This window comes from Natator depressus, chromosome 28 (assembly GCF_965152275.1).
Source record: "Natator depressus isolate rNatDep1 chromosome 28, rNatDep2.hap1, whole genome shotgun sequence".
Lineage (NCBI taxonomy): Eukaryota > Metazoa > Chordata > Testudines > Cheloniidae > Natator > Natator depressus.
In genome coordinates, this window is record NC_134261.1 from 1,574,060 (window position 1) to 1,598,976 (window position 24,917).

A 24,917-nucleotide genomic window follows, 5' to 3' on the forward strand; every position below is an offset into this window, starting at 1 on the left:
CCCCGTTCCCTGCCCCACAGCGCCCCCTAGCGCTGCCCTGCCTGCAGGAGGGGAGAGCGCCCCCTGCTGAGACCCCCCCAGCCCCGCTCCCTGCCCCACAGCGCCCCCTAGCGCCGCCCTGCCTGCCGGGGGAGAGCGCCCCCTGCTGAGCCCCCCCCCGTTCTCTGCCCCACAGCGCCCCCTAGCGCCGCCCTGCCTGCAGGAGGGGAGAGCGCCCCCTGCTGAGACCCCCCCAGCCCCGCTCCCTGCCCCACAGCGCCCCCTAGCGCCGCCCTGCCTGCCGGGGGAGAGCGCCCCCTGCTGAGCCCCCCAAGACACATCCCAAAGAGTGAAAACCGTGTGTGTGTGCGTGTGCGTGTGTGAGTGTGAGTGCACATTTACTGCCCCCTGCTGGCCGCTCCACACCCTCCCCCTTCCCTCTCACCTGCGAGACGGACTCACAACCGCTCCTGTGTGTCATGGGCCCCCCATCGCCACCTTGTGGCCTCCCTGTAGACCCCTCCCCCCTCCCTGTGGACCTTCAACCCTGCCCTCAAGAGGGGCAGTTGCCCTGGGGGGGGGCAGAGGGGCCCCCCCAATATTCCTGAGTTCTTCCAAACCCCTGTTATTGCCTGTCATGGGGAGAGGGGAGGGGATGGGAGACCCCCCTCCGCAGCTAGTTATGGCTCTCTCTTCTGCCCCCCCCATTCGGGGGGGGACTCTGTAGGTATTTATCCCGGATATGGCTGGAGGCCAGACTGGCTAGTGGGGTGTAGCCAGGTGACTCTCCTCCCATCATGGCTGGGAAAATATCAAACCGGGGAGGGAACCCAGGAGTCCTGGCTCCCAGCCCCCCCCCCGACCCACCAGACCTCACTCCCCTCCCAGAGCTGGGGTGGGAACCCAGGAGTCCTGGCTCCCAGCCCCGCCCCCTCCGACCCACCAGACCCCACTCCCCTCCCAGAGCTGGGATGGGAACTCAGGTGTCCTGGGTCCCAGCCCCCTGGCTCTAAAGCACCAGACCCCACTCCCTTCCCAGAACTGGGGAGAGGACCCAGGAGTCCTGACGTTAGGAAGGGAATGGGGTGGAGTGGGTTATAGCAGGAGTGGGGGATGGGTGGGCTGGGAGTCCGGACTCCTGGGTTCCGTCACCAACACTGGGAGGAGTGCAGGGTCTGTTGATTAGAGGCGGGGTGGGGCCGGGGAGAATTGGGAGCCAGGACTCCTGGGTTCTATTCCTGGCTCTGGGAGGGGAGTGGGGTCTGGTGGTGAGAGCAGGGGGAGGGGGAACTGGGAGGCAGGACTCCTGGGTACCATTCCTGCCTCTGGGAGGGGAGTGGGGCTGATGGGTTAGAGCGGGCGGGGGGGGGGGCTGGGAGCCCGGACTCCTGGGTTCTCTCCCTGGCTCTGGGAGGTGGGCAACACACATGCCAGGGGACGCGAGTCAGATAATTAAAAGTCTCCTAGGCCAAGGCCTGCCCTAAGGGGAACAGAAAATGGCTTTGACCCCCCCCCCCAATATTCCCCCCACCAGTAAGCAATAAAATACAACAGGTGTCCATCAAGCATAGAACCCGCCCCCACATATACCCTCCCCCCGCCCAGATTGTCCTGGATCTGGATCCAGATTCCTCTTGACTGGCTTTGTCTCCTGTTATTGCAGGGCTGCATCCGACAGAATTTGGCATGTTGGAGGGGGAGGGGTTGGTGGGGAAAAGGGGCGGAGTTTCCTGTTGCCTCTCCCTTCCCCTCCCCCGGATTGGCTTCTCATTTCCATCGAAATGGCGAAGAAATCCGGCACGGATGGCTCTCTTCCCCCGCCCCTGGTGACAATGTCACCCCCTGGTGGTCGAAGAAGGTACGACGCCCTGGCGTGTGCCGGAGAAGGTGATGTCTAGAACACTCTCTCCTGCTGTGACAGTGTTGCCACCTAGTGGGGAGAAAGGGTATCAGCTAGACGGTGGAACCGTCTTTTCCCCCTGGTGTGACAACGTCACCACCTGCTGGTGGGAAAGAGGAACACGCTGTCTTTTTATTGCAAGGGAAAATGGCGTATATAATAGTCTCTCCCAACGTGACCGTGTCGCCACTCGGTGGTCTCAAGCCCGGGGGCAATTTCCCAATGTCGCCCTCGGCTGGCGGGAAAAGGCATCGCACCCTTATTGCGGCAATCAGAAGCTTTCCCAATGTCGCCCTCCACTGGTGGAAAAAGGCATCACGCCCTTATTGCGGCAATCAGACGCTTTCCCAACGTCGCCCTCCGCTGGTGGAAAAAGGCATCACGCCCTTATTGCGGCAATCAGACGCTTTCCCAACGTCGCCCTCCGCTGGTGGAAAAAGGCATCACGCCCTTATTGCGGCAATCAGACGCTTTCCCAACGTCGCCCTCCGCTGGTGGAAAAAGACATCGCGCCCTTATTGAGGCAATCAGACACTTTCCCAATGTCGCCCTCCGCTGGTGGAAAAAGGCATCGCGCCCTTATTGCGGCAATCAGACGCTTTCCCAACGTCGCCCTCCACTGGTGGAAAAAGGCATCGCGCCCTTATTGTGGCAATCAGATGCTTTCCCAATGTTGCCCTCCGCTGGTGGAAAAAGGCATCGCGCCCTTATTGCGGCAATCAGACGCTTTCCCAACGTCGCCCTCCGCTGGTGGAAAAAGGCATCGCGCCCTTATTGAGGCAATCAGACACTTTCCCAATGTCGCCCTCCGCTGGCGGAAAAAGGCATCGCGCCCTTATTGCTCCAAAGGAAGCTGGCATAGATCAGAACCTTCCCAATGTCACCACCTGTTGGCCAAACAGGGAATCACGCTCTCAGCTGGCATGGAAGACCATATATATATATACACACACGCAAACCCCTAAATATTTCTCCAGCAGGGCAATGTAGTCCCCCGGTGATGGCAAAGGGTATCACACCCTCGATGGCATTTTTTCTTCTTCTGAGGTCCAGAGGTTGAATGTAGGTAGGCAGGCGTCCTGAGCAGAAGGGGGCAGACATGAAAGGGAGGGGCGTGGCTGGAGCAGTGCCGACACCCCTCCCCGACCTTGGGGTTACGTCGCCTTGCAGGGCTTGGCTGTCTCTTTGCTGGGGGAGCCAGCCTTGTCTGATTTCTGGGGAGCCGAGGGGTCCACCACGTTATGGAGTGACGGTTCACGGTACATGGCCACTGTGAGGAAGGAGAGAGAGACACACAGAGGTGGAGGAAGTGAGGGATAGCACGGGATTGGCTGCCCCAGCCACCCTACTACCCCAGAAAGATGGCTCACATGGGGGTGGCACAAGTTTGCACGACACAGAACAGTTGGGAAGGGAGGGGTGGTGTAACCGGGGCAGCGTGCCCAGGCCAGAGGTGGGAAGGAGGATCCATGTGCCTGGTTGGAGGGGCACCGGGGTGGCGGGGGGTGTCTGTATTTTACATCCCCAATTGCTTCCTCTAGACACCACCCCATCGTCCCTGCTGTCCCGCTCACCTTCCAATAGCTTGGGCAGGAAGTGGGCGGCGGCTTTGGTCTTCTTGACTCGGTTTCCCTTCATGGGCTGGCCTTCTTTGTTGATGCCCAGGTACCAGGAGCGGCCGGATTCGCGCTGGTGGTACAGGGTGGAGGAATACATGACGTAGTAGTTCTCGAAGACACACTCCTTAAACCGGCACTCGGCGGTGAAGTGAGCCTGGGAGAGGAAGGGAGGGAGAGAAAAGGGGTGAGCGAGAAAGGAAGGAAGGAAGGAAGGTCTCTGTGGTGGGGAGGGGGGGTGTAATTACCAACTGTGGGCAGTAGAGGACAGTGCCCGCTCTGGTCTTTCAGCTGGGAGGCGACAGGGCTCGGATGCCTGGGTTCCCAGCTCCGAATCCCGGGAAAGGAGCCAGGGGCGTTTTAATAGTCAAGACCGGCCTGGGCGGCAACTTGAGACAGGGGCTGAGTCACCAGGGCCCCCTGCTGAGCTCCCTCCCCGCTCCCTGCCCCTCAGCGCCTCCGAGTGCCACCCTGCCTGCCAAGGGAGAGCGCCCCCTGCTGAGTCTCCCACCCCGTTCCCTCCAGCACAGCGCCCCCTAGTGCCCCATGGGGCCAGCCCTGCCTGCCAGGGGAGTGCGCCCCCTGCTGAGCCACCCTGCCTGGCTCCCTGCCTCACAGCGCCCCTTAGTGCCCCATGGGGCCAGCCCCACCTGCCAGGGGAGTGCGCCCCCGCTGAGCCACCCCACCTGGCTCCCTGCCCCACAGTCTTGGCTGTGTTGGGGTGTCTGGGCTGCAGTGGGGGGATGCTGTGTGTGTGTGCGGGGGGGGGGGCCGGGTCGGGGGCAGTGACATGAATATTCCACGGGCTGGAGAGAGGGCTCGAGCTGGCCGCCCCCAACCTGGGGGGTGGCCGGTAGGGAGCCATTGAGGGTGGCTGGATTTGAGGGGTTGTGAATTACACAGTCCCTCTGTGTGTGAGAGAGACACAGGAGGAAGGGGGAGCGATTTCAGAGAAGGAAAGAAAGAAAGAAAGAAAGAAAGAAAGAAAGAAAGAAAGAAAGAAAGAAAGAAAGAAAGAAAGAAGAGGGTGTATGGGGAGAGAGAAAGAACGGATGAATGGATGGGGAGGGCATGTATGGGCCCGGATGGATAATTAGGTAGATGGGGTGTATGGGGCTGGCTGGCTGGATAGAAGGGGTGTTTTGGGAATGGATATTATTTTCCCTGTCAATGTCATGGTGCCACGTTCACCATTATGTTCACTACCACGGCCGCGTTCACCGTTATTTTCACAATCAGCACCACGTTCACCGTTATTTTCACAATCAGCACCACGTTCACCGTTATTTTCATGATCAGCACCGTGTTCACCATTATTTTCCCAATCAGCACCACGTCCACCATTATTTTCCCTGTCGGCACCACGTTCACCGTTATTTTCATGATCAGCACCACGTTCACCGTTATTTTCCCTGTCGGCACCATGTTCACCATTATTTTCACTATCAGCACCGTGTTCACCATTATTTTCATGATCAGCATCACGTTTACCATTATTTTCCCTGTTGGCACCACGTTCACCATTATTTTCCCTGTTGGCACCATGTTCACTGTTATTTTCACGATCACCACCTTGTTCACTGTTATTTTCACTATCAGCACCACGTTCACCGTTATTTTCCCTGTCGGCACCACGTCCACCGTTATTTTCGTGATCAGCACCATGTCCACCGTTATTTTCACGATCAGCACCATGTTCACCATTGTTTTCACAATCACCACCGCATTCACCATTGTTTTCACGATCAGCACCACGTCCACTGTTATTTTCACGATCAGCACCATGTTCACCATTATTTTCCCTGTCAGCACCACGTTCACCATTATTTTCACGATCAGCGCCACGTCCACCGTTACTTTCCCTGTCGGAGTCACGGCGCCCCGTTCACCGTCGCTTTCCCTCCCCTCACGCTATCCCCTGCCCACACCGAAAGCTCAGCGCGGGCCCTGGCCCACTCCCCAGCTTTTGCCGCCCTCCACAGCGCGTCGTGGCTGGGGAGAGGCAGGGGCCTGGTGGGAGAAATGCGATGGAGAGCAACAGGGAAAGGGCTTCAGAAAGACACGGCCAGACAGACATGCTCCGGGGGATGGACAGACAGAACAGCATAAGGGGGTGGCTGGTGGCGAAAGCCCTCTCTCTTCCCAGTCGCAGGTGGGGATTTTCTTGGTCTCTCCCAGGGGTTCCCTAAAAATCAGACCAGCTGCTAAATTTAACACAGCATGGGGGGGGGGGGAAGGATACTTCAAGGGGGAGGAAGGGCCCAGGTACCATGGGGCCTGAAGAAGGGGATTGTGTGGGGCAGAGTTAGGAGGGGGCATTGCTATCCCAGAGCACCTCACGTGGGGCAAAGCGAGGGGCTGTTCCGCGGGGGCGGGGATAGCTGGCATGCCAGGTTCTGCGTCCCCCCACCTGCCCCCAGCACAGTGGGACTCTCTGTTTGGGAGACAGGGGTTCGGACTGGGGGGGCAGGGGTGGCCCCCCTACTGGCAGAGAGAGGATACTACACCCCTATTAGCCCTGACCAGGCCGCTCCTCCAGGGCTCACCCAGCGATCCCACGGCTAACACCAATGGATGCTCCGAGCTGCCTCCCTGGGGATGCACTGTCACGACCCACCACTAGCCCCACCCTGCAGGCAGCACCCCCTGCTGGAAGAGAGATGATCGTGCCCCCTATTGGCCACTCCACCCCGCTGGGACCCAGGGCACATACACAACCCTGAGATCCCACTTCTCACACCAACGGTCGGTTTAGCCAAGAGGGAGGGCTGGGGGGAATGACACTCACGGAGGTATAGAGGTAGCCCTCTGCGTTCATGGCGATATACTGCCCCGACTTGGTGCCCTGGATGGCGACCACGCGCAGTCCCACGGGGATCAGGTTAAAGAGAGCTGGGGGAGACGAGACAGATAGCAAGGCATCAGCCCTGGCACAAACAGCAGGCGGGAATGGGGCAGGGGCCCGTCCCCTCTCGGGGGCGCCGACTCCGATCCCCACTGCCCGATTTTGCAGAAGCCCTGCCTGGAGCCTGGACTCCTGGGCTCTTCCCCACGACTCCTCCCCCTCCCCCATTCCTCTTTAGAGACGGATTTATTTTTCCTCCCCTGTCATCCCTTCTCGACGTTAATCCCCTTCTTTGCAATCCCAGATGAATATTCAGGACTCTCCCTGATCAGAGACAGCTGGGAGCGGGAGGGGGTGGGTGGGATTAGGTCAAGGCAGGATTTACCCATCTCCTCTATGCACACCATGTGCTGCCCCCTAGAGGGGACAGGCCCCTGCCCCATTCCCCGCCCCCCTGAGCCAGCCAGTCCTGCCCTGGGTCCAGATGGGAGCCGGCACCCCCTAGAGGGGACAGGCCCCATGTCCCATTCCCTGCCCCCCTGAGCCAGCCAGTCCCCACCCTGGGTCCAGATGGGAGCCGGCGCCCCCTAGAGGGGACAGGCCCCAAGTCCCATTCCCTGCCCCCCTGAGCCAGCCGGTCCCCACCCTGGGGTTGGATAGGACCTGGCGCCCCCTAGAGGGGACAGGCCCCAAGTCCCATTCCCTGCCCCCCTGAACCAGCCAGTCCCCACCCTGGCGCCGGATGGGACCTGGCGCTCCTAGAGGGGACAGGCCCCTGCCCCATTCCCCGCCTCCCTGAGCCGGCCAGTCCCCATCCCAGTGCTCCCTAGAGGGGAAAGGTGGTGTGGGAGGGCCGGGAAATAGGGATCCCCCTCTGCCCTCCGCAGTACACTGCCCCCTGCAGTACAGCCCCCCCCCCGAGCACCCCACTCCATTCCCTGCCACTTGGGAGGTCCCCCAACTGGCCTAACCCTGCATAACCCCTCGGCCTTGCCCGGGCATCACTCACTGAAGCTGTTGGTGTCTTCCTTTGTCCCGTCGATGGCGCCGTCTGGGTGCATCCGGAGGTAGAAACCATGTCTGCAGAGAAGCTTGGTCACGATGCCCTTCAGCTGCGGCTCTGTGCCGCCCGCGGGATGGATGGAGGGATGCGGAGGCGGGGGACCGAAGGGAGGACAGAGAATAGATTATCCTCTGGCTAGGAGGAAGCCCTCCCTTATTACCTTCCTTAAGGCTAAACAAAAGCACCGGGAACTTTTAACTCTGGACATATCGAATTTTGTATGAAAAACCGAAAGCAACTCCCAAACAAGTCTTCGGCAAGACTGCGAAACTATCAGTAATTTCAAAGCAATAAAGAGATTGTTATAAAAAAATCCAAGGAAATTCCCAAACAAAAACTTTGTGAGGATGGAGAATGTATCCGTAGTTTCAAATCAATAAATACAGTCTTTTGCATGAAAAAACTAAAGCAATTATAAGAAACAACTCTTTGGTAAGATGGAGAAAGTATCTATAAAGAGAGTTTCATAAGAAAATCTCAGACAATATTCAAACAAAAGCTTTGCTAAGAGTCCGAAAGTGTCTGTAGTTTTTAATCAATAAATACAATCTTTTGTCAGACATGCTGGTGCCAAACCAAAAACCCCTGTGAACGTTGCCTAAATATCAGTGACTATAAAATTTCACAGGAAAAGCAAAGAAAATCCCCAGAGAAAACCACGTTGTTGGAAAATAGCAGTAATTTAAAATCAATAAATACAGATGCTCAGAAGAAAAAGTAAGGAAATTCAACAACACACTTTGTTAAGGCGGAGGAAGTACGAGTATCAGTAAATATAAACTTCTATACGAAAAACTAAGGCAATTCCAAACCAAAAACTTTGTGAATGTTGACAAAATATCAGTCACAATAAATCACTACATCAAGACAAGGAGTGTCACACAAACACTGAGGAAATGCCCAGGCAAAACCAAACCAAAACCTTTGTGAAGGGCGGGAAATTATCAGCCATTTTACATCGTTTGCATATGAAAAAAAACAAACAAAAAACTTCCTGACGAAAAAATGGGGATATCCTGAGCTTTACATCTGTTAAATGTGAGAAACTAAAGATATTCCAGATGTAAAAGTTTGTTAGAGAAAGTCTCTGTAGCTATCAGACAGGAAATATAAACTCTTATTTGAAAAGCTGAGCAAATTCCCCGGTCAAAAAGAGGAGGTGTCTGGGGATAGATAGGTAGATAGGTAGATAGATTGATAGATAGAGGGGGTGGATGGGGATAGATAGATAGATAGATAGATAGATAGATAGGTAGAGGGGGTGGATGGGGATAGATTGATAGATAGATAGGTAGAGGGGGTGGATGGGGATAGATAGATAGATAGAGGGGGTGTCTGGGGATAGATAGATAGAGGGGGTGGATGGGGATAGATAGATAGATAGAGGGGGTGGATGGGGATAGATAGATAGATAGATAGATAGATAGATAGATAGATAGATAGAGGGGGTGTCTGGGGATAGATAGATAGAGGGGGTGGATGGGGATAGATAGATAGATAGAGGGGGTGGATGGGGATAGATAGATAGATAGATAGATAGATAGATAGAGGGGGTGTCTGGGGATAGATAGATAGATAGATAGATAGATAGATAGATAGATAGATAGATAGAGGGGGTGTCTGGGGATAGATAGATAGATAGATAGATAGATAGATAGATAGAGGGGGTATCTGGGGATAGAGAGATAGCACCGAGACCCGCGCCATGTGTGTGCTGGACAGTAGAAATGAAACGAGCGCCTAGATACGGGGGTGGGAGGCGATAGACCAACAGTGAAATACAATAACTTCCCTTCACACTCTGTAGGAATTTTGGCCGTCAGATGCTGCATTTGGGGGGATGCCGTTCTCTGAATGCACATCAGGAGGGGGAAACTGAGGCACAGGGACCTGACGTGACTTGCTCAGGGTCACACAGAGGGTTTGGGACAGAGCCAGGGCGAGAACCCAGGAGTCCTGGCTCCCAGCCCCCACCCCCCTGCTTTAACCCACCAGCCCCCACTCCCTTCCCAGAGCCAGGGAGGGAACCCAGGATTCCTGACTGGCAGCTTGCCTTGCTCTCACCACTAGGCCCCACTCCACCACCACCCCCCGTCCCTGGCAGAGGCCGCGTGCGCTGGGAGGTGGATTGTTTGTTTTTCGATGAAGGGCGCTGGAGTGAAATTAGCTCTGACAGGCCCCCCCCGTGGGACCCAGACAGGCAGCGGCTGGCAGATAAATGAAAGATGCATCATAATTTGTTGCCTCTCTCCTGCCCCTCTTAGCCCAGAATCCCGCAGAATCCCTCCACTGACCCTCACCTCGCAAGGGCCAGAGTCTTGGCTCCCAGCCCCCTGCCCTGACCCACTAGACCCCAGTCCCCTCCCAGAGTCAGAGAGAGAACCCAGGAGTCCTGGCTCCCAGCCCCCCCTGCTCTAACCCACCAGCCCCCACTCCCCTCCCAGAGCTGGGGAGAGAACCCAGGAGTCCTGGCTCCCAGCCCCCTGCCCTGACCCACTAGACCCCAGTCCCCTCCCACAGTCAGAGAGAGAACCGAGGAGTCCTGGCTCCCAGCCCTCCCTGCTCTGACCTACCAGCCCCCACTCCCCTCCCCGAGCCGGGGAGAGAACCCAGGAGTCCTGGCTCCCAGCCCCCCTGCTCTAACCACCAGCCCCCACTCTCCTCCCAGAGTCACAGAGAGAACCCAGGAGTCCTGGCTCCCAGCCCCCCCCCGCCCGCTCTGACCCACCAGCCCCCACTCCCTTCCCAGAGCCGGGGAGAGAACCCAGGCGTCCTGGCTCCCTGCCCCCGCTGGGTCAGAATTGTGCTGAGTGTATGTCGCAGAGGCTTTGTGTGTAGCTGTGCGTCTGGCTGTTGGCCGTTCTGTGTGTGTCCGTGCGGGGTCGAGGCGTGCAGTGGGTGGGGTTGCGTGGTTTGGCGCGCGCGGAGGGGCGTGTGTGTACCCGTGAGGCACGCGGACGGCTGTCTGGGGGGGGCGTACGGGGCCGCGGGCCAGTGTGACTCTGAGCGTGTGTGTGTGTGTGCACACAGCAGGAGAGGGGTGTCTTTGGCACGTATGAGGAACATGCAGCCTGCGTGTATGTGTGTATCCGTGCAGACAGCTTGTGTGTGCATCTGCGGGCTGCATGGCGCGCTCCAGCGCCCGGGTGTCGGTAGCCCAGGGCGCGGTACCGGGTTGTGTTTAGTTCAGACACAGCCCACACCCGCCTCAGCTTCTCTCCCCCACCCCCCTTCCCGTCTCTTCCCAGCTGACCCCCCGGTGCCCCTGCCGGGTTGATTTATGGCAACACATTACACGGTGGATGCAGCACAAATGATTTGCCTCCTGGCAGCGAGCAAAGGGTCGGTGGCGCTGCGTGTGTGTGTGTGGGGTCCCGGAGTGCGGGATCCACCCGTGACTGGTGCGGGAAGCCCTGCCCAACGGGGGAGCTGGCAGGGGGCTCACGAGAAGACACCCCCGTGCAAGGCGGGGACTTGGGGCGGGGAATCACCAGGAGGAGACCTGGCAGGACTGATTTGGGTTTCACCGGCACAGCCCCTCCCCCCCGGGGCAGGTTATACCAGGATGATGGTGGAAACCGGACCACCAAATCCCCTGCCCCCATCTGGGCTCCCACCACAGACTCCTGCCCCACAGGGGGGCGTGCACAAGACCCTCCCACGGGCCTTTCGCCAGCTGGGAAACAGGAACATGGAGCGTTGGGCCTGGCTTGTCTCATGCCTGGGGAGAGAACCCAGGAGTCCTGGCTCCCAGCCCGCCCTGCTGTAACCCACCAGCCCCCATTCCCCTCCCAGAGTTGGGGAGAGAACCCAGGTGTCCTGGCCCCGAGCCCCCCTCGGGCCTCTGGAGTGGGTCAAACGCGAAGGGACGTCTTAATGGGCCGGGTTTATATAATTCATATCCCAGCACCTGGGATAAATGGAAGCGCTCTGGCCCATCCTGCACCGTAGCCGGTTGTGTGTGTGGCATGCTTGTCCACGTGTGTTCTCCGTGTGTGCACGCCCGTCCGCATGCTCTGTGCGCGCACGTGTGTGTGTGTGTGTGTGTATTCCCCCCCTTCCTTTCTCTTCCCCCCTGCCCCCGCGATGCCCGATTGCACCCAGCCACGCTGTAATTCCACTAAGTGCTCGTGTCACCTTGGCCGCCCCAGTGCCTGGCCCTGCTCCAGGCCCCCCCTCGCCCTCCCAGCCTCACCCCAGTGCCCCGGCCTCGGCCCCCAGGAGCTGTGGGGCTGCGGGCCGGGAGTGAGGGGCACTGACAAGGCTGGGGGGGCAGGGCTGGGCTAGCAGGGGGCTGCGGGTTGGGAGTGAGGGGCACCAGCAGTGAATTTCCCTGGATAATGATCCATCCTCTCATTTCATAGCAGCGGGCTCCTAAATGCCCCTTGAGCAACTTTGCTCCCCCATCCAGCTGTGCTCCCACAATGCCTTGCGCCCCTTAATGCATGCAAATTTATGTAAATGACTTTAATTTATGTTAATGTGCTCACGCTGCCTGGCAGTGCAAAGGGTTAGTGGCTGGGAGAGGGGGAGAAAAATCACTGGGAGTCCCACCGCCCAGCTCCACAAATGGGATTCAGCGAGGGATAGAAATCACAGGAGGGGTGTGGGACCCCACAGGTTGGGCTAGCAGGGGGCTGTGGGTCAGGAGTGGGGGGCACCGGCAGGGTTAGGCTAGCAGCGGGCTGGGGGTTGGGAGTTTGGGGCACCGGCAGGGCTGGGCTAGCAGGGGGCTGCGGGTCGGGAGTGGGGGGCACCAGCAGGGCTGGGGCGGGGGGTGGGGCAGCTCCCGGACTCCTGGGTCACTGCGGAGCACGTGGGGCTTGGCCGGTGGCCACGAACGCCTCCGTTGCCAGCAGCAAGGACGCGGGAGGAGAACGAGGTGCTGGCCCAGGGCCAAGGTGGCACCGGGCCCAGCGGGGCCTCATAGTAACCGCGGGGAGTGGGGGGGGGAGGGGGGGGAAAGCAGAGGGGTGGGGGGGGTGAGAAATGCTGCGGATCCAGCAGGAGGATGGGGTGGGGGCGGGCAGGGAGGAGGCGGCTCTGGAATTGAAGCCGGGCCTCACGGTCCCAATGTGGACCCTTCCCTGCGCCCTTTGCCCTCTAGGGGGCGCCAGCTCCCATCTGGCCCCAGGGCAGCGACTGGCTGGCTCGGGGGGCCGGGGAATGGGGACTCAGGGTTCAGGGGGAGATGGTGTCCCCCCCCGACAGGAAAGCGCGAACCTCCCAAAATATTCGGGGGGGGGAGTCTCCCCTCGGGCCCTGAAAGCGAAATGAGGTCGACTTTGACCCAGGTGGAGGGCGGGGATGGCCGGAAAGGGGCTGGGGAAAGAGGGAACGGAAGAAGATGGGAAGAAAGGGAAAGAAAGGAAGAACGAGGCAATGGAGGGAAAGGCCGAAGGGCAGGAGAAGAGGGAGCGAGCGGGAGGGTTTTATTACACTTCTGCCCCCTGGGTCCCCGCCACCCGGACTCCTGGGTCCAATCCCTTGGGTTCGGGACCCCTCTCCCCTCCCCATCCTGGTCAGCCACGATGGGGCTTGGGCTGGTTCCCTGATATCACGGCAGCTCCTGCCCCTCATGGACCCCCCTGCCCGGAGAATCCCCGGGACTGGTCTCGCCAAGGGGAAACGGTGCGTTGTGGGCAGCGGGGGGGGGGGGGGAGCTAAAGCCCGATACAGACCGGTCCATATAAACACTGCCAGGTTTGAAACCCAAATTACGGCCGAAATTGATTGATTTCATTGATTTCATCAGTGGCGGTTTCGACCAACAGGGGATTAGGGAGAGAACCCAGGAGTTCTGCCTCCCAGCCCCCCCCTGCTCTAACCATTAGTCTCCACTCCCCTCCCAGAGCCAGGGAGAGAACCCAGGCGTCCTGGCTCCCAGCCCCTGCTCCCATCAGACCCCAATCCCTTCCCAGAGCTGGGGAGTCCTGAGCTCCATTGACCTGATCTTGCAGTAGCAGAGAGAGGAACGGGGCCCCCTCTAGCCCCATATAGACCAGTCCATATAAAACATCAGTGTGACTGAAAACCAACGACACCACACAGCATGTACATCTCTGAGGGAATGGCGTGACATCAATACATGTTTCATCCAATGGGGTGCAATAAAGTCCTATATGGACCAGTCCATATTGACCCTACTGTGGTTTTAAACCCAAGAATCAGTGGGGTTTATTTATCTGAGGAAGAGAACACTCTTCGTGCTCATTGGGGGGTGGGGTGGGGGGTGGGCATTATTACCCAATATTGACCAGTCCATATAAACACCTAACCTGGGCAAAACACCCCCCTTATCACCTCCCCTGAGTGGTGGTTCATAAATAATATTGGTTTATGGTGCCACTGCAAGGAAAGACTGTCAATATATGAAGCATATTGCATGACGGACCGGTCACAGTGCCCCCTGCTGTTAGAACCTGGCATTGCAAGCAAAGACGGTCAATATATACCATATATTGCATGACGGACCTGTCAGAGGGCCCCCTGCTGTTAGCACCAGGCATTGCAAGGAAAGATGGGCAATATATGCATTATATTGCATGATCGGACCTGTTACTCCGCCCCCTGCTGTTGGCACCCGGAATTGCAAGGAAAGCTGGACAATATATGCCATATATTGCACAATCGACCTCTCACAGCGCCCTCTGCTGTTAGCACCAGGCATTGCAGCCTGGGCACGAGCAGGAAATAGCCCAAGCATTGTACCGCACCTGTAACCAGGCCGTTACAGCGCTATAGGGCCCACGCTCCCCTCCCCAGCTCCCCGCGCACCTGCCCCCCCACCCCGGATATCACTCACCGGGTGTTTTTTCCAGCCGGCTTTTCCGCCCGCCGCAGAGCCGGACTTTGGAGATTAAAATGAGCAGCTGCTTCTGGCAGAGGGACTTGGTGCCGCGGGGACAGACCTTCCTCTGGGCGGCCACGGGCCGGCTGGCGACGGGTTCCCGGATCTCCCGTTTCTGCCGGATCAAGGAGCTGGCCAGGGCCGCCATGGTCCCCCGCCGGCCGGTGTCCCACTCGCGGGTTTCACGCCGTGCTCATCCCCCGGAAGAGCCAAGCCATGGGAGGGGGGATTATACCCACCCCCCCCTCCCCACAGAGGTTAATCCGGCTAGGGGCGAATTTAGCCCCGGGGGTCGCTGGTTTCTTTCTCCCCTTTCCAGAAGATCGGCCGAGGGCGTGCGGGAAGATGGGGGGACGGGGGACACGGAGCGGGTAATAAATCCAAGCGTCTCCCCGCCTCCCTGCCCCAACCAGGGCTAGTCACTTCTTTTCTGGTCCCTTTGCAAATTTCTTGCTCAAGGTACAGTCAAGGTCCGGGGACGAGAGAACAGAACCCCACTCGGCCTCGGCAAAATCGATTCCCTTCCAAAGCAACCAGCGGTCCGGATTTGGGCCCCCACCCCGTCTCCCGCCGTCCAAACCTGCTGCCCCCCGCACAGATATTTCCAGGAGCGCGGCGCGAGGCCGCCCGGAGAAATCAGCGCGGACGCGGGCTCCGAAAATCACGCACCGCCCCGGAGCTGGGTCGGCACCAGAAATTAACGAGCTGGTGGAGAGAAAGACGGGGCGAGATTCCTGGAGATTGAACTTCTTTTATTCCTCCCTCCGCCGGGCTGCGGAGAAAGGGGGCTGGTGGGTGGCCCCCCCAGACACACACACAGACACACACAGACACACACACACACACAGCACGCTACACAATCCTGGTTGTCCTTCAGCCGGCGAGGTTAATTCGTGGATGGCTCTGTGTGTGGAGAAGCGGCGAAGCGGAGGGGAGGGATGGAGGGATGGGAGAAGGGCGGGGATGGAGAGAGAGAGAAAGGGATGGAGAAAGAAAACACACACACACACACACACACACAATGTCACACAGGAACCTGTGGGTCCCCCCCTGCCCACACTTGGGGAACCTACAGCTGGTGGGGGCGGGAGGGGAATTCCCCATGCCTTGCCTGCCCCAAAGAATGGCTCAATTCCAGGGCCCCCCCAGACCAGTTTAGCACTGGGGGGGCCCCATCCCCTAGTCTAGCTGAGTCCTGGGGACCCCCTGAGCTTCCCCCTCAAAGCTAGCTCAGTATTGGGGGACCCGCTTCCCACCACCCTAGTATTTGGGGATCCCTCCCCTAGTCTAGCTCAGTATTGGGGGACCCCCTTCCCACCACCCTAGTATTGGGGGATCCCTCCCCTAGTCTAGCTCAGTATTGGGGGACCCGCTTCCCACCACCCTAGTATTGGGGGATCCCTCCCCTAGTCTAGCTCAGTATTGGGGGACCCCCTTCCCACCACCCTAGTATTGGGGGATCCCCTCCCCTAGTCTAGCTCAGGATTGGGGCACCCCCCGTTTCTCCCCCTCAAAGCTAGCTCATTTCCAGTCTAGAAGAGGGGGGCCGCTCGACCCCCCAGACTGGCTGAGGCCAGGGGACCCCCTGTGGCCTCCCCACAGAGATGAGAAGGGAAAGGGGTGTCTGAAGCGGGGTGATGCTGGACCCCCCCAAACAGCCATGGCTCCCTGCCCCCCCAGTTCAGCAGGAAATGGCAGTAGAATGATTGGGGTTCCCCCTGCTCTAGGAAGCAGGAAGGGGGAGCTCCAGGTTTTGGGGAGTCTGCGTTCACCCCACAAAAAATAGCCAATGCACCCAAACATCTAGCAGAGGAATTTCGGGGCTGGGGGAATCCCTGAGCTCCCCCCACAACTGTAGGATCGGAAGCCAGTTACCCCCCAACCTTTCCCACCTGCTCATATTTGGGGGTGTTTGTCCTGCCCTGAAGAAGGCAGGATTGAGGGGGGCTGAGGTGCTAACCCAGCCCTGGGCTCCCCCCAGCTCTGCCAGTGCCCCTCACTCCTGACCCTCAGCCCCCTGCTAGCCCAGCCCTGCCCCCCCCAGCCCTGCCGGTGCCCCTCACTCCCAACCCGCAGCCCCCCCCAGCCCAGATGGCTCTTTGCGGCTGGGGGCTGTGATGGGGGGGGGGTCGCTCGCTCCAAGGGGACCCTGGGGCTTAGAGCAGGGCCAGGGGGCCCATCTCAGAAAGTACCCCAAAGGTGACCGGAGGAGGTGGGGGGCTGAAGCAGGGAGCCTCTGACAGCACCCCCCCCGGGAAAGTTTTACTCCTATCACTGGGTGGTGCAGCGAGATGGGGGGGGGAATTATTCAGCCCCCCCCGGCACCTCCCCAAACCACCCCGCTCGCCTCTCCCACTCCTCCCTCCCCCGCTCATTAAATCTCCTCGCTCCAGCGGCCGGGGGGGGACATGGCTGGTGACACAGGCCGGTCTCCCCCCGCCGCCCGCCGCCTGAGCCCCGGCGGCGAAGGGTGACATTTGCCGGGTTCGCTCGGCTGCTGCCTGGCTGGAAAACCCCCCCCGGGCGGCGGGAAGGGGGGGCGTGAGGGGGGGCCGGCTCGCGCGCTAGTGGCAGGAGTTGGCCCCAGAGGCAGGGAGAGAACCCAGGCGTCCTGGCACCCAGGCCCCCCCTGCTCTAACCACCAGCCCCCACTCCCCTCCCAGAGACAGAGAGAGAACCCAGGCGTCCTGGCACCCAGCCCCCCCCTGCTCTAACCACCAGCCCCCACTCCCCTCCCAGAGCCGCTCCCGGCCCCTCCTGCTCTGACCCACCAACCCCCGCGCCCCTCCTAGAGCCAGAGGGAGAGAACCCAGGAGTCCTGGCTCCCCGCCCCCTCCACTGAGGCAGGATCTAGCATCTTGTTGAGCAGGGCTCCAGGGGCCGGGGGGGGGGCATCACGGAAAGACGGGGGAGGAGGAAGGAGCTGTGTGGGGGGGGCGCACATGGGGGGGAGGGGAAGAGGAATAGAGGGAGGTGGGAAACTGAGGGGAGGGGGGAGATAGGGGAGGCAGCGGGGGGGGGGGGAGGCGCAGAAGGGGGGGGCGCATCGCTCCGCTGGTTGGCGAGGACGGGCGCTCAAGGTTGTATTTTGCAGCGATATTTTTAGCCACCTGCCGGCACGGGGAGAGCAGCGCGGGGGGGGGAGCGGTTGCGGGGGGGCGGGCAGCGCCAGCTCGGTGCGGGAGGGGGGCGTCAGTCGGGGTGTCACATCCCGAGAAAAGGGGGAACGAGACGTGGCAGCTGGGCGGCTTGGCCCCTGGGGGAAACCGAGTCACAGAGCAGCCAAAGAACCCAGGAGTCCTGGCTCCCAGCCCCACCTGCTCTAACCCACCAGTCCCCGCTCCCCTCCCAGAGCTGGGGAGAGAACCCAGGCGTCCGGGGCAGAGGCAATCGCTGGGCGCACCCCTTGCATCAAATTTTCATCAGCCCCACTCTGCACCCACAGGGCTCCATGCCATTGCCAGTTGGCCAGGCCCCCGCCCCAGAGGTGGCCGCATCTCGGCGCCGGGCGAGGGGTCCCCGGGTCACCCGCCGCCCCGCCCCAGAGGTGGGCGCATCTCAGCACCGGGCGAGGGGTCCCCGGGTCGCCGGCCGCCCTGCCCCAGAGGTGGTCCCTCCCCTTGGACCAACTGGCGGTGTTGGGGGTAGATCGGGGTTAACTGTCCCACTAGGGGCGTCTGGGGCTGGATTGGTGCTGGGAAATGACACACACAACCCTGCCTTGTCACCCCAGACAACACACACACGCTGAGATGCACCCACCTCTGGGGCGGGGCAGCTGGCGACCCAAGGACCCCTTGCCCGGTGCCGAGATGCGGCCACCTCTGGGGCGGGGCAGCTGGCGACCCAAGGACCCCTTGCCCGGTGCCGAGATGTGCCCACCTCTGGGGCTGGGCGGCTGGTGACCCAGGGATCCCTTGCCCGGCGCCGAGATGCGCCCACCTCTGGAGCTGGGTGGCTGGTGACCCAAGGATCCCTTGCCCAGTGCCGAGATGCGCCCACCTCTGGGGCTGGGCGGCTGGTGACCCAGGGATCCCTTGCCCAGTGCCGAGAAGCGGCCACCTCTGGGGTGGGGTGGCTGGTGACCCAGGGACCCCTCACCCGGCGCCGAGATGCGCCCACCTCTGGGGCGCTGTTTAACAGCGATATTTGCCAAGTACAGGAACTGAAGCAGAACCGGGCCTGGGCCGGGCCGGGGATTTCAGGACAAAGGGTGGCGCCGCCCCCCGGGGATTCTGCCCGGACGCCGGGGTTCAGGGCCCGACTTTCCGGAGAAAATCCAGGTGGGCTTTAGCGACTATGGGTGAAAAGCGCGATTGAGGATGACGACTCAGTGAGCCTCACCGCTCCGGCCCGGGGGGTGTGTGTGTGTGTGTGGAAAGGCGGAGAGCGCCCCCTGCCAGGCCCGTCCGTTGGGGGAGGAGGGGGAGCCTTGAAACCGACCTTTCTGGCTCCGTCTTGAAACCGGAGCTAATTGGTATCCTGATCTGCATATGCAAATTCGGCCGCTTGATTGCCCAAGCCGGAGAGAGGCAAGGCCGGAAGCTATAAGCGGATCAGGGTCTTAATCCACCCCCCCCCATCCCCCCCCTGGCTTCACCCTGATTGCCAGGCCATGGGCGCTGGGGCTCATGGGATAGTGGGAGACTCAGGGCTCTGCCGGTGCCCCTCACTCCCGACCCACAGCCCCTGCTAGCCCAGCCCTGCCCCCCTCCCGACCCCCACACCCGACAGGGGGGCAGCGTAATACACCGGCCCACCCAGTGCCTTCCAATTTACTTTTTATTATCTACAAAAAAAGGAAACATCTCGTTCCCGCGCAGGCCTGGGGGGCCCAGATGGGGAGACGCAGCTGGCACCCCAATTCCCAGAGATACCCCCTCATGCCCCCCACCCATCGGCCCATCCCTTCCATCAGGGACAACACACACCCCATTGTCCCCCAAAAGGACAGAGAGACGAAGAACTACCCGGAAGATCACTGGCCTTCCCGCAAGCCCCCTTCTACGAAATCGCTCTGGGCCCCCACATTTAACGGGGGGGGGCGGCACTTGACCGGGGCCGCAGCCTAGCCTACGCCGCTAAACTCCAGAGAACCCCAAACTTTTCAGGGGCACAGCCCAGCTGTTCACCCCCACAGTACTGATTTTGGGGGCCCAGTGGAAAGATTCAATAGCCCCTCATTTGGGGTTCACTGCCCATCAGTACCCAATGCCCCAATTTTCCAGCCGCCAACGCTCCCCCACAAAACAGGGGATCAAACTCTCAGCAGAAACACCCCAGCTGATATTTTGGGGCTCACAGGCCACTGAAAAGAACTGAATGCATCCGACCCCCTATAATTCTGGGGCCCCCTGTCCAATTTCCCATGCCAGCTCCCGCAAAATATCGAGGTTCCCCCATCGGACAGCTCCCACATGTTACAAGACCCCCCCCCGGGTCTGATACTCACCCCAAAAATGCTGTCACCCCTGCAATCAAATAGATCCAAAGGCCCCTGACAATACCTTCATTTTGGAGTTCTCTTGGATCAGTTCCCCGCTCCCCCCAATTCCGGACTGGTTTTGGCACATTTAAATGGCACCAGAATACGTATATATATATATATATGTATGAGTAGCCCACGATAAAGTCTTCGTAGCCCTGAGCTGTCTGGGAAACGTGGATTTTCATGACAGGAGGAGCCAGGCAACCTCCAAACTCCAAAGAGAGTGGGAGTACAGAGAACCCAGGAGTCCTGGCTCCCAGTCCCCCACTGCTCTAACCACTAGACCTCAGTCCCCTCCCAGCGCCAGGGAGAGGACGCAGGAGTCCTGGCGCCCAGTGCCCTCCTGCTCTAACCCACCAGACCCCACTCCCCTCCCAGCGCTGGGGAGAGAACCCAGGAGTCCTGGCGCCCAGCCCACCTGCTCTAACCCCTAGACCCCACTCCCCTCCCAGAGCAGAGGGAGACGATTTGACACCCCACCCCTACTCCTCAGCCGTGGCCCCCGCGTCCAGCCCCCTGCCCAACTTGGTGGCCATCTTGACCCTCTCCACCGCTTCCCGCAGGTGCCCCGCCGGGTCCCCCCTGACGGCAGCCACCGCGCGGGCCAGGCCTGGCTCCGGGACCCCCGCCAGCCTGTCGCAGCTGGGCAGGAAGTAGTGGGGACCGGCCCCGGCCCCGAGGCCAGCGGCCATGTCGTCCAGCAGGCCCAGCAGGCAATGGGCGGCGTTCTCCTCCCGACCCAGGTAGCGGGCGGGCAAGCGCTCGCAGGCCCAGAGCACCAGGGTCCAGAGGTGGTAGGGCCCCACCCGCCTGCCCCAGGCCCCGCCGAGGGCGGCCAGGGTGGCCCGGTAGGCCTGGAGCAGCGGGGGCGGCACGGCCCTCTTGAGATGGAGCTCGCTCCGGGAGAAGGACAGACGCCAAGCGAGGCCCGAGGCCTCGCGCCCAGCCGGGCCCGAGGCCTCCACCGGGCCCGAGGCCTCGCGTCCAGCCGGGCCCGAGGCCTCCGCTGGGCCCGAGGCCTCGCGTCCAGCCGGGCCCGAGGCCTCGCGCCCAGCCGGGCCCGAGGCCTCCACCGGGCCCGAGGCCTCGCGCCCAGCCGGGCCAGAGGCCTCCACCGGGCCCGAGGCCTCGCGCCCAGCCGGGCCGGAGCCAGGCAGGAGGTAGAAGCCCCCGGCCACGTCCTCCTCCCTCAGTTTGCCGTCCCAGAAATGGCTGCGGCCCAGCCAGTCCTGGGCCACCGCCGGCCACCCCTGGAAGGCCACCACGGGCACCACGTCGTACAGCGCCCGCACCGTGCCGTGGCTCAGGAGCAGGGTGACGAGGCCCCCGTGGCCGGCCACCCGCTCCACCGCCGGCCCCCCTCGGCGCGGGGCGGCCCGGGCCCTGTCGGCCACGGCGCCCAAGGCCTGGGAGAACCAGGCCGAGACCAGGCCTGGGGCCAGGTAGGCCTCGCCGCCATGGTCACGGCAGCAGTCGGCCCAGCGGTGGCAAGCCTCGGGCCCGAAGGGGGCTAGCGCCAGCCAGGCATGGCCCGGCGGGCACCGGCACATGTCCAGAGTGACGGGGCAGCCGCGGGCCTGGAGGACGGGCACCAGCAGGGTGTAGTCAGCGTCGTAGTCGGCCCCCGGGGCCGAGCAGCCCAGGACGCCTGGGTCCATGTCCACCGTGCCCTGGTGGGCCCTGCCAGAAAGGAGGAGGTACTCGTTGGCCAATGGGAGCCTCCCGTCCAGCTGCTGCACCAGACCTGGCGGGAGAAAGGACAAGGGGCTAGGAAAAAAAGGAACCCAGGAGTCCGGGTTGACTCATCTGCTTCCAACCACCATAGCCTCAGAGTTTAGGAGAGAACCCAGGAGTCCTGGCTCCCAGCCCCACTTCCACTCTAACCCACCAGCCCCCACTCCCCACCCAGAGCCGGGGAGAGAACCCAGGCGTCCGGGCTCCCAGCACTCACCCAGCAAGGAGAACACAAAGTCCTTGAGCACCACCAGCTCCTGGGTGGCCCGGACGCCTGGGTCCCGTGCCGTCCGCTTGCTGAGCTCCTGGACCAGCTGGTTGAGTTCAGCGATCCGGGCCCCCGAGTGGAAATCCAGGTCCGTGAGGGGCTGGGCCGGGCGGGGGACAGAGCCCCACTCTGGGGAGGTCATGACCCTGCACGGGCAGGGGGACAAGGGGAAGGGGGTAAAAGGAGGGGTCCCACCTTTCTCTCCCATTGCACTGCTAGACTGGACCCCTCCCGAAACTGCCCCTCTCTACCCCATAACCTGCCCCTCCAACCTAGCCCCCCACGCTCCATCTGCACCCGGGCACCCCAAAGCCGCTCCCCCATAACCTGCCCCTTCCCCTGTATCCTGCCCCTAGTTCCCCCTACCCCATAACCTGCCCCCCCCAACCCCATATCCTGACCCCATCCCCACGCAGGTGTAATCTGCCCTCTCTTCTATGCCCATAACCTGCCCCCCATGGTCATTAGCAAGGTCATCCCCCACCACGAACTCCCCTCGTCAGTAGCTGCCCCCTTGCCACAGCCCCCTTCCTCGACCTGCTGTCTCAGTCAGCCCCTCCCCGTCGCCCATGGCCCCATAAAGTGGGGCCCACCCCCACACATCCCCTCCTCCCAGCCTTCTCCAGACCCCCCTCCCCATGCACTGGGAGTAAGGGGCACCGGCAGAGATGCGGGGGACAGGGCTGGGGCAGCAGGGGGATGAAGGTCGGGAGTGGGGAACACCAGCAGGGCTGGGCTGTGGGGGGGCTGCGGGTCGGGAGTGGGGGGGCGCTGGCAGGGCTGGGCTGTGGGGGGGCTGTGGGTCAGGAGAGAGGGGCACCGGCGGGGCTGGGCTGTGGGGGGGCTGCGGGTTGGGATTGGGGGGCACCGGCAGGGCTGGGCTGTGGGGGGGCTGCGGGTCGGGGCTGGGGGGCACCAGCGGGGCTGGGCTGTGGGGGGGCTGCGGGTCGGGGCTGGGGGGCACCGCCAGGGCTGGGGGGGCTGCGGGTCGGGATTGGGGGGCACCAGCAGGGCTGGGGGGGCTGCGGGTCGGGAGTGGGGGGCACTGCGGGTCGGGATTGGGGGGCACCGGTGGGGCTGGGTGGTGGTGGGGCTGCGGGTCGGGATTGGGAGCACCGGCAGGGCTGGGCTGTGGGGGGCTGTGGGTCGGGATTGGGGGGCACCGGCGGGGCTGGGCTGTGGGGGGGCTGCGGGTCGGGAGTGAGGGGCACCGGCGGGGCTGGGCTGTGGGGGGGCTGCGGGTCGGGAGTGGGGGGCACCGGCGGGGCTGGGCTGTGGGGGGGCTGCGGGTCGGGAGTGGGGGGCACCGGCGGGGCTGGGCTGTGGGGGGCTGCGGGTCAGGATTGGGGGGCACCGGCGGGGCTGGGCTGTGGGGGGCTGCGGGTCGGGAGTGGGGGGCGCCGGCGGGGCTGGGCTGGGGGGGGCTGCGGGTCGGGAGTGAGGGGCACTGGTGGGGCTGGGCTGGGGGGGCTGCAGGTCGGGATTGGGGGGCACCGGCAGGGCTGGGTGGTGGGGGGGCTGCGGGTTGGGATTGGAGGCACCGGCAGGGCTGGGTTGGAGGGGCTGCGGGTCAGGATTGGGGGGCACCGGCAGGGCTGGGTGGTGGTGGGGCTGCGGGTCAGGATTGGGGGGCACTGGCAGGGCTGGGCTGGGGGGGCTGCGGGTCAGGATTGGGGGGCACCAGCGGGGCTGGGCTGTGGGGGGTTGTGGGTCAGGATTGGGGGGCACCGGCAGGGCTGGGCTGGGGGGGCTGCGGGTCAGGATTGGGGGGCACCAGCGGGGCTGGGCTGTGGGGGGGCTGCGGGTCAGGATTGGGGGGCACCAGTGGGGCTGGGCTGGGGGGGCTGCGGGTCAGGATTGGGGGGCACCAGTGGGGCTGGGCTGGGGGGGCTGCGGGTCAGGATTGGGGGGCACCAGCGGGGCTGGGCTGTGGGGGGCTGTGGGTCGGGAGTGAGGGGCACCGGCAGGGCTGGGTGGTGGGGGGGCTGCGGGTCAGGAGTGGGGGGCACCAGCGGGGCTGGGCTGTGGGGGGCTGCGGGTCAGGATTGGGGGGCACTGGCAGGGCTGGGCTATGGGGGGGCTGCGGGTCAGGATTGGGGGGCACCGGCAGGGCTGGGCTGTGTGGGCTGTGGGTCAGGATTGGGGGGCACCGGCAGGGCTGGGCTGTGGGGGGGCTGTGGGTCAGGATTGGGGGGCACCGGCAGGGCTGGGCTGTGTGGGCTGCGGGTCAGGATTGGGGGGCACCGGCAGGGCTGGGCTGTGTGGGCTGTGGGTCAGGATTGGGGGGCACCGGCAGGGCTGGGCTGTGTGGGCTGCGGGTCAGGATTGGGGGGCACCGGCAGGGCTGGGCTGTGTGGGCTGCGGGTCAGGATTGGGGGGCACCGGCAGGGCTGGGCTGTGTGGGCTGCGGGTCAGGATTGGGGGGCACCGGCAGGGCTGGGCTGTGTGGGCTGCGGGTCAGGATTGGGGGGCACCGGCAGGGCTGGGCTGTGTGGGCTGTGGGTCAGGATTGGGGGGCACCGGCAGGGCTGGGCTGTGTGGGCTGTGGGTCAGGATTGGGGGGCACCGGCAGGGCTGGAGTCTTTACCTCCCAGCTGCGCGTGGCCGGCGCTGGATGTCTGGGTCCCACCTGAGGGTGGGGGGAAGGGTTTCGGGGGCTCACACGGATCCAGCCCCTGCGGGAGGAGCCCGGGGGACCCAGCTTTGCCGCCCCCGACAGGTGGGAGCGACACTTCCGCCTTCTGCCTCCTTCCTTGGCCGGGCCTGCTCCCAGGTGTGCCAAGCCCCGCCCCCAGCCAGGTAAAGCCCCGCCCCCAGCCAGGTGTGGGGAACAGAGGCCCCCTCCCAGCAGCCCACGCCGGGCGGGGCAGGGAATCACACACCTGGCAGAGGGAGCTCACCTGGGAGCGGCCAGCCCCGCCCCTAGCAGGGCGAGCCCCACTGCCCCCTGGGGATTGTAGTCCTGCCAATACCCCGCAATGCATCCTGGGAATTGTAGTGTTGTCAATACCCCACAATGCTCCCTGGGAACTGAAGTCCTGCCAATACCCCTCCCCCCCAGTGCACCATGGGAATTGTAGTGCTGCCACTCCCCCAATGCACCCTGGGAATTGTAGTGCTGCCAATACCCTGAATGCACCCTGGGAACTGTAGTCTTGCTAGTACCCCCAGTGC

General features: G+C 62.4%; 2 protein-coding genes across 2 annotated transcripts; both read right to left on the reverse strand.

Annotated features, from left to right (window-relative positions):
- Positions 1-1,619: 1,619 nt before the first annotated feature.
- Positions 1,620-15,177, reverse strand: FGF11 (fibroblast growth factor 11). Its single transcript, XM_074941349.1, has 5 exons — positions 14,209-15,177; positions 7,350-7,460; positions 6,284-6,387; positions 3,454-3,652; positions 1,620-3,149 (listed from the first exon to the last, which is right to left on the reverse strand). The coding sequence occupies exons 1-5, from the start codon at positions 14,399-14,401 to the stop codon at positions 3,034-3,036; spliced, it is 723 nt and encodes a 240-aa protein (XP_074797450.1). The 5' UTR covers positions 14,402-15,177; the 3' UTR covers positions 1,620-3,033.
- Positions 15,178-20,223: 5,046 nt separating this feature from the next.
- Positions 20,224-24,635, reverse strand: TMEM102 (transmembrane protein 102). The gene is made up of 3 exons (XM_074941347.1): positions 24,331-24,635; positions 21,693-21,889; positions 20,224-21,485 (listed from the first exon to the last, which is right to left on the reverse strand). The coding sequence occupies exons 2-3, from the start codon at positions 21,883-21,885 to the stop codon at positions 20,224-20,226; spliced, it is 1,455 nt and encodes a 484-aa protein (XP_074797448.1). The 5' UTR covers positions 21,886-21,889; positions 24,331-24,635.
- Positions 24,636-24,917: the final 282 nt, after the last annotated feature.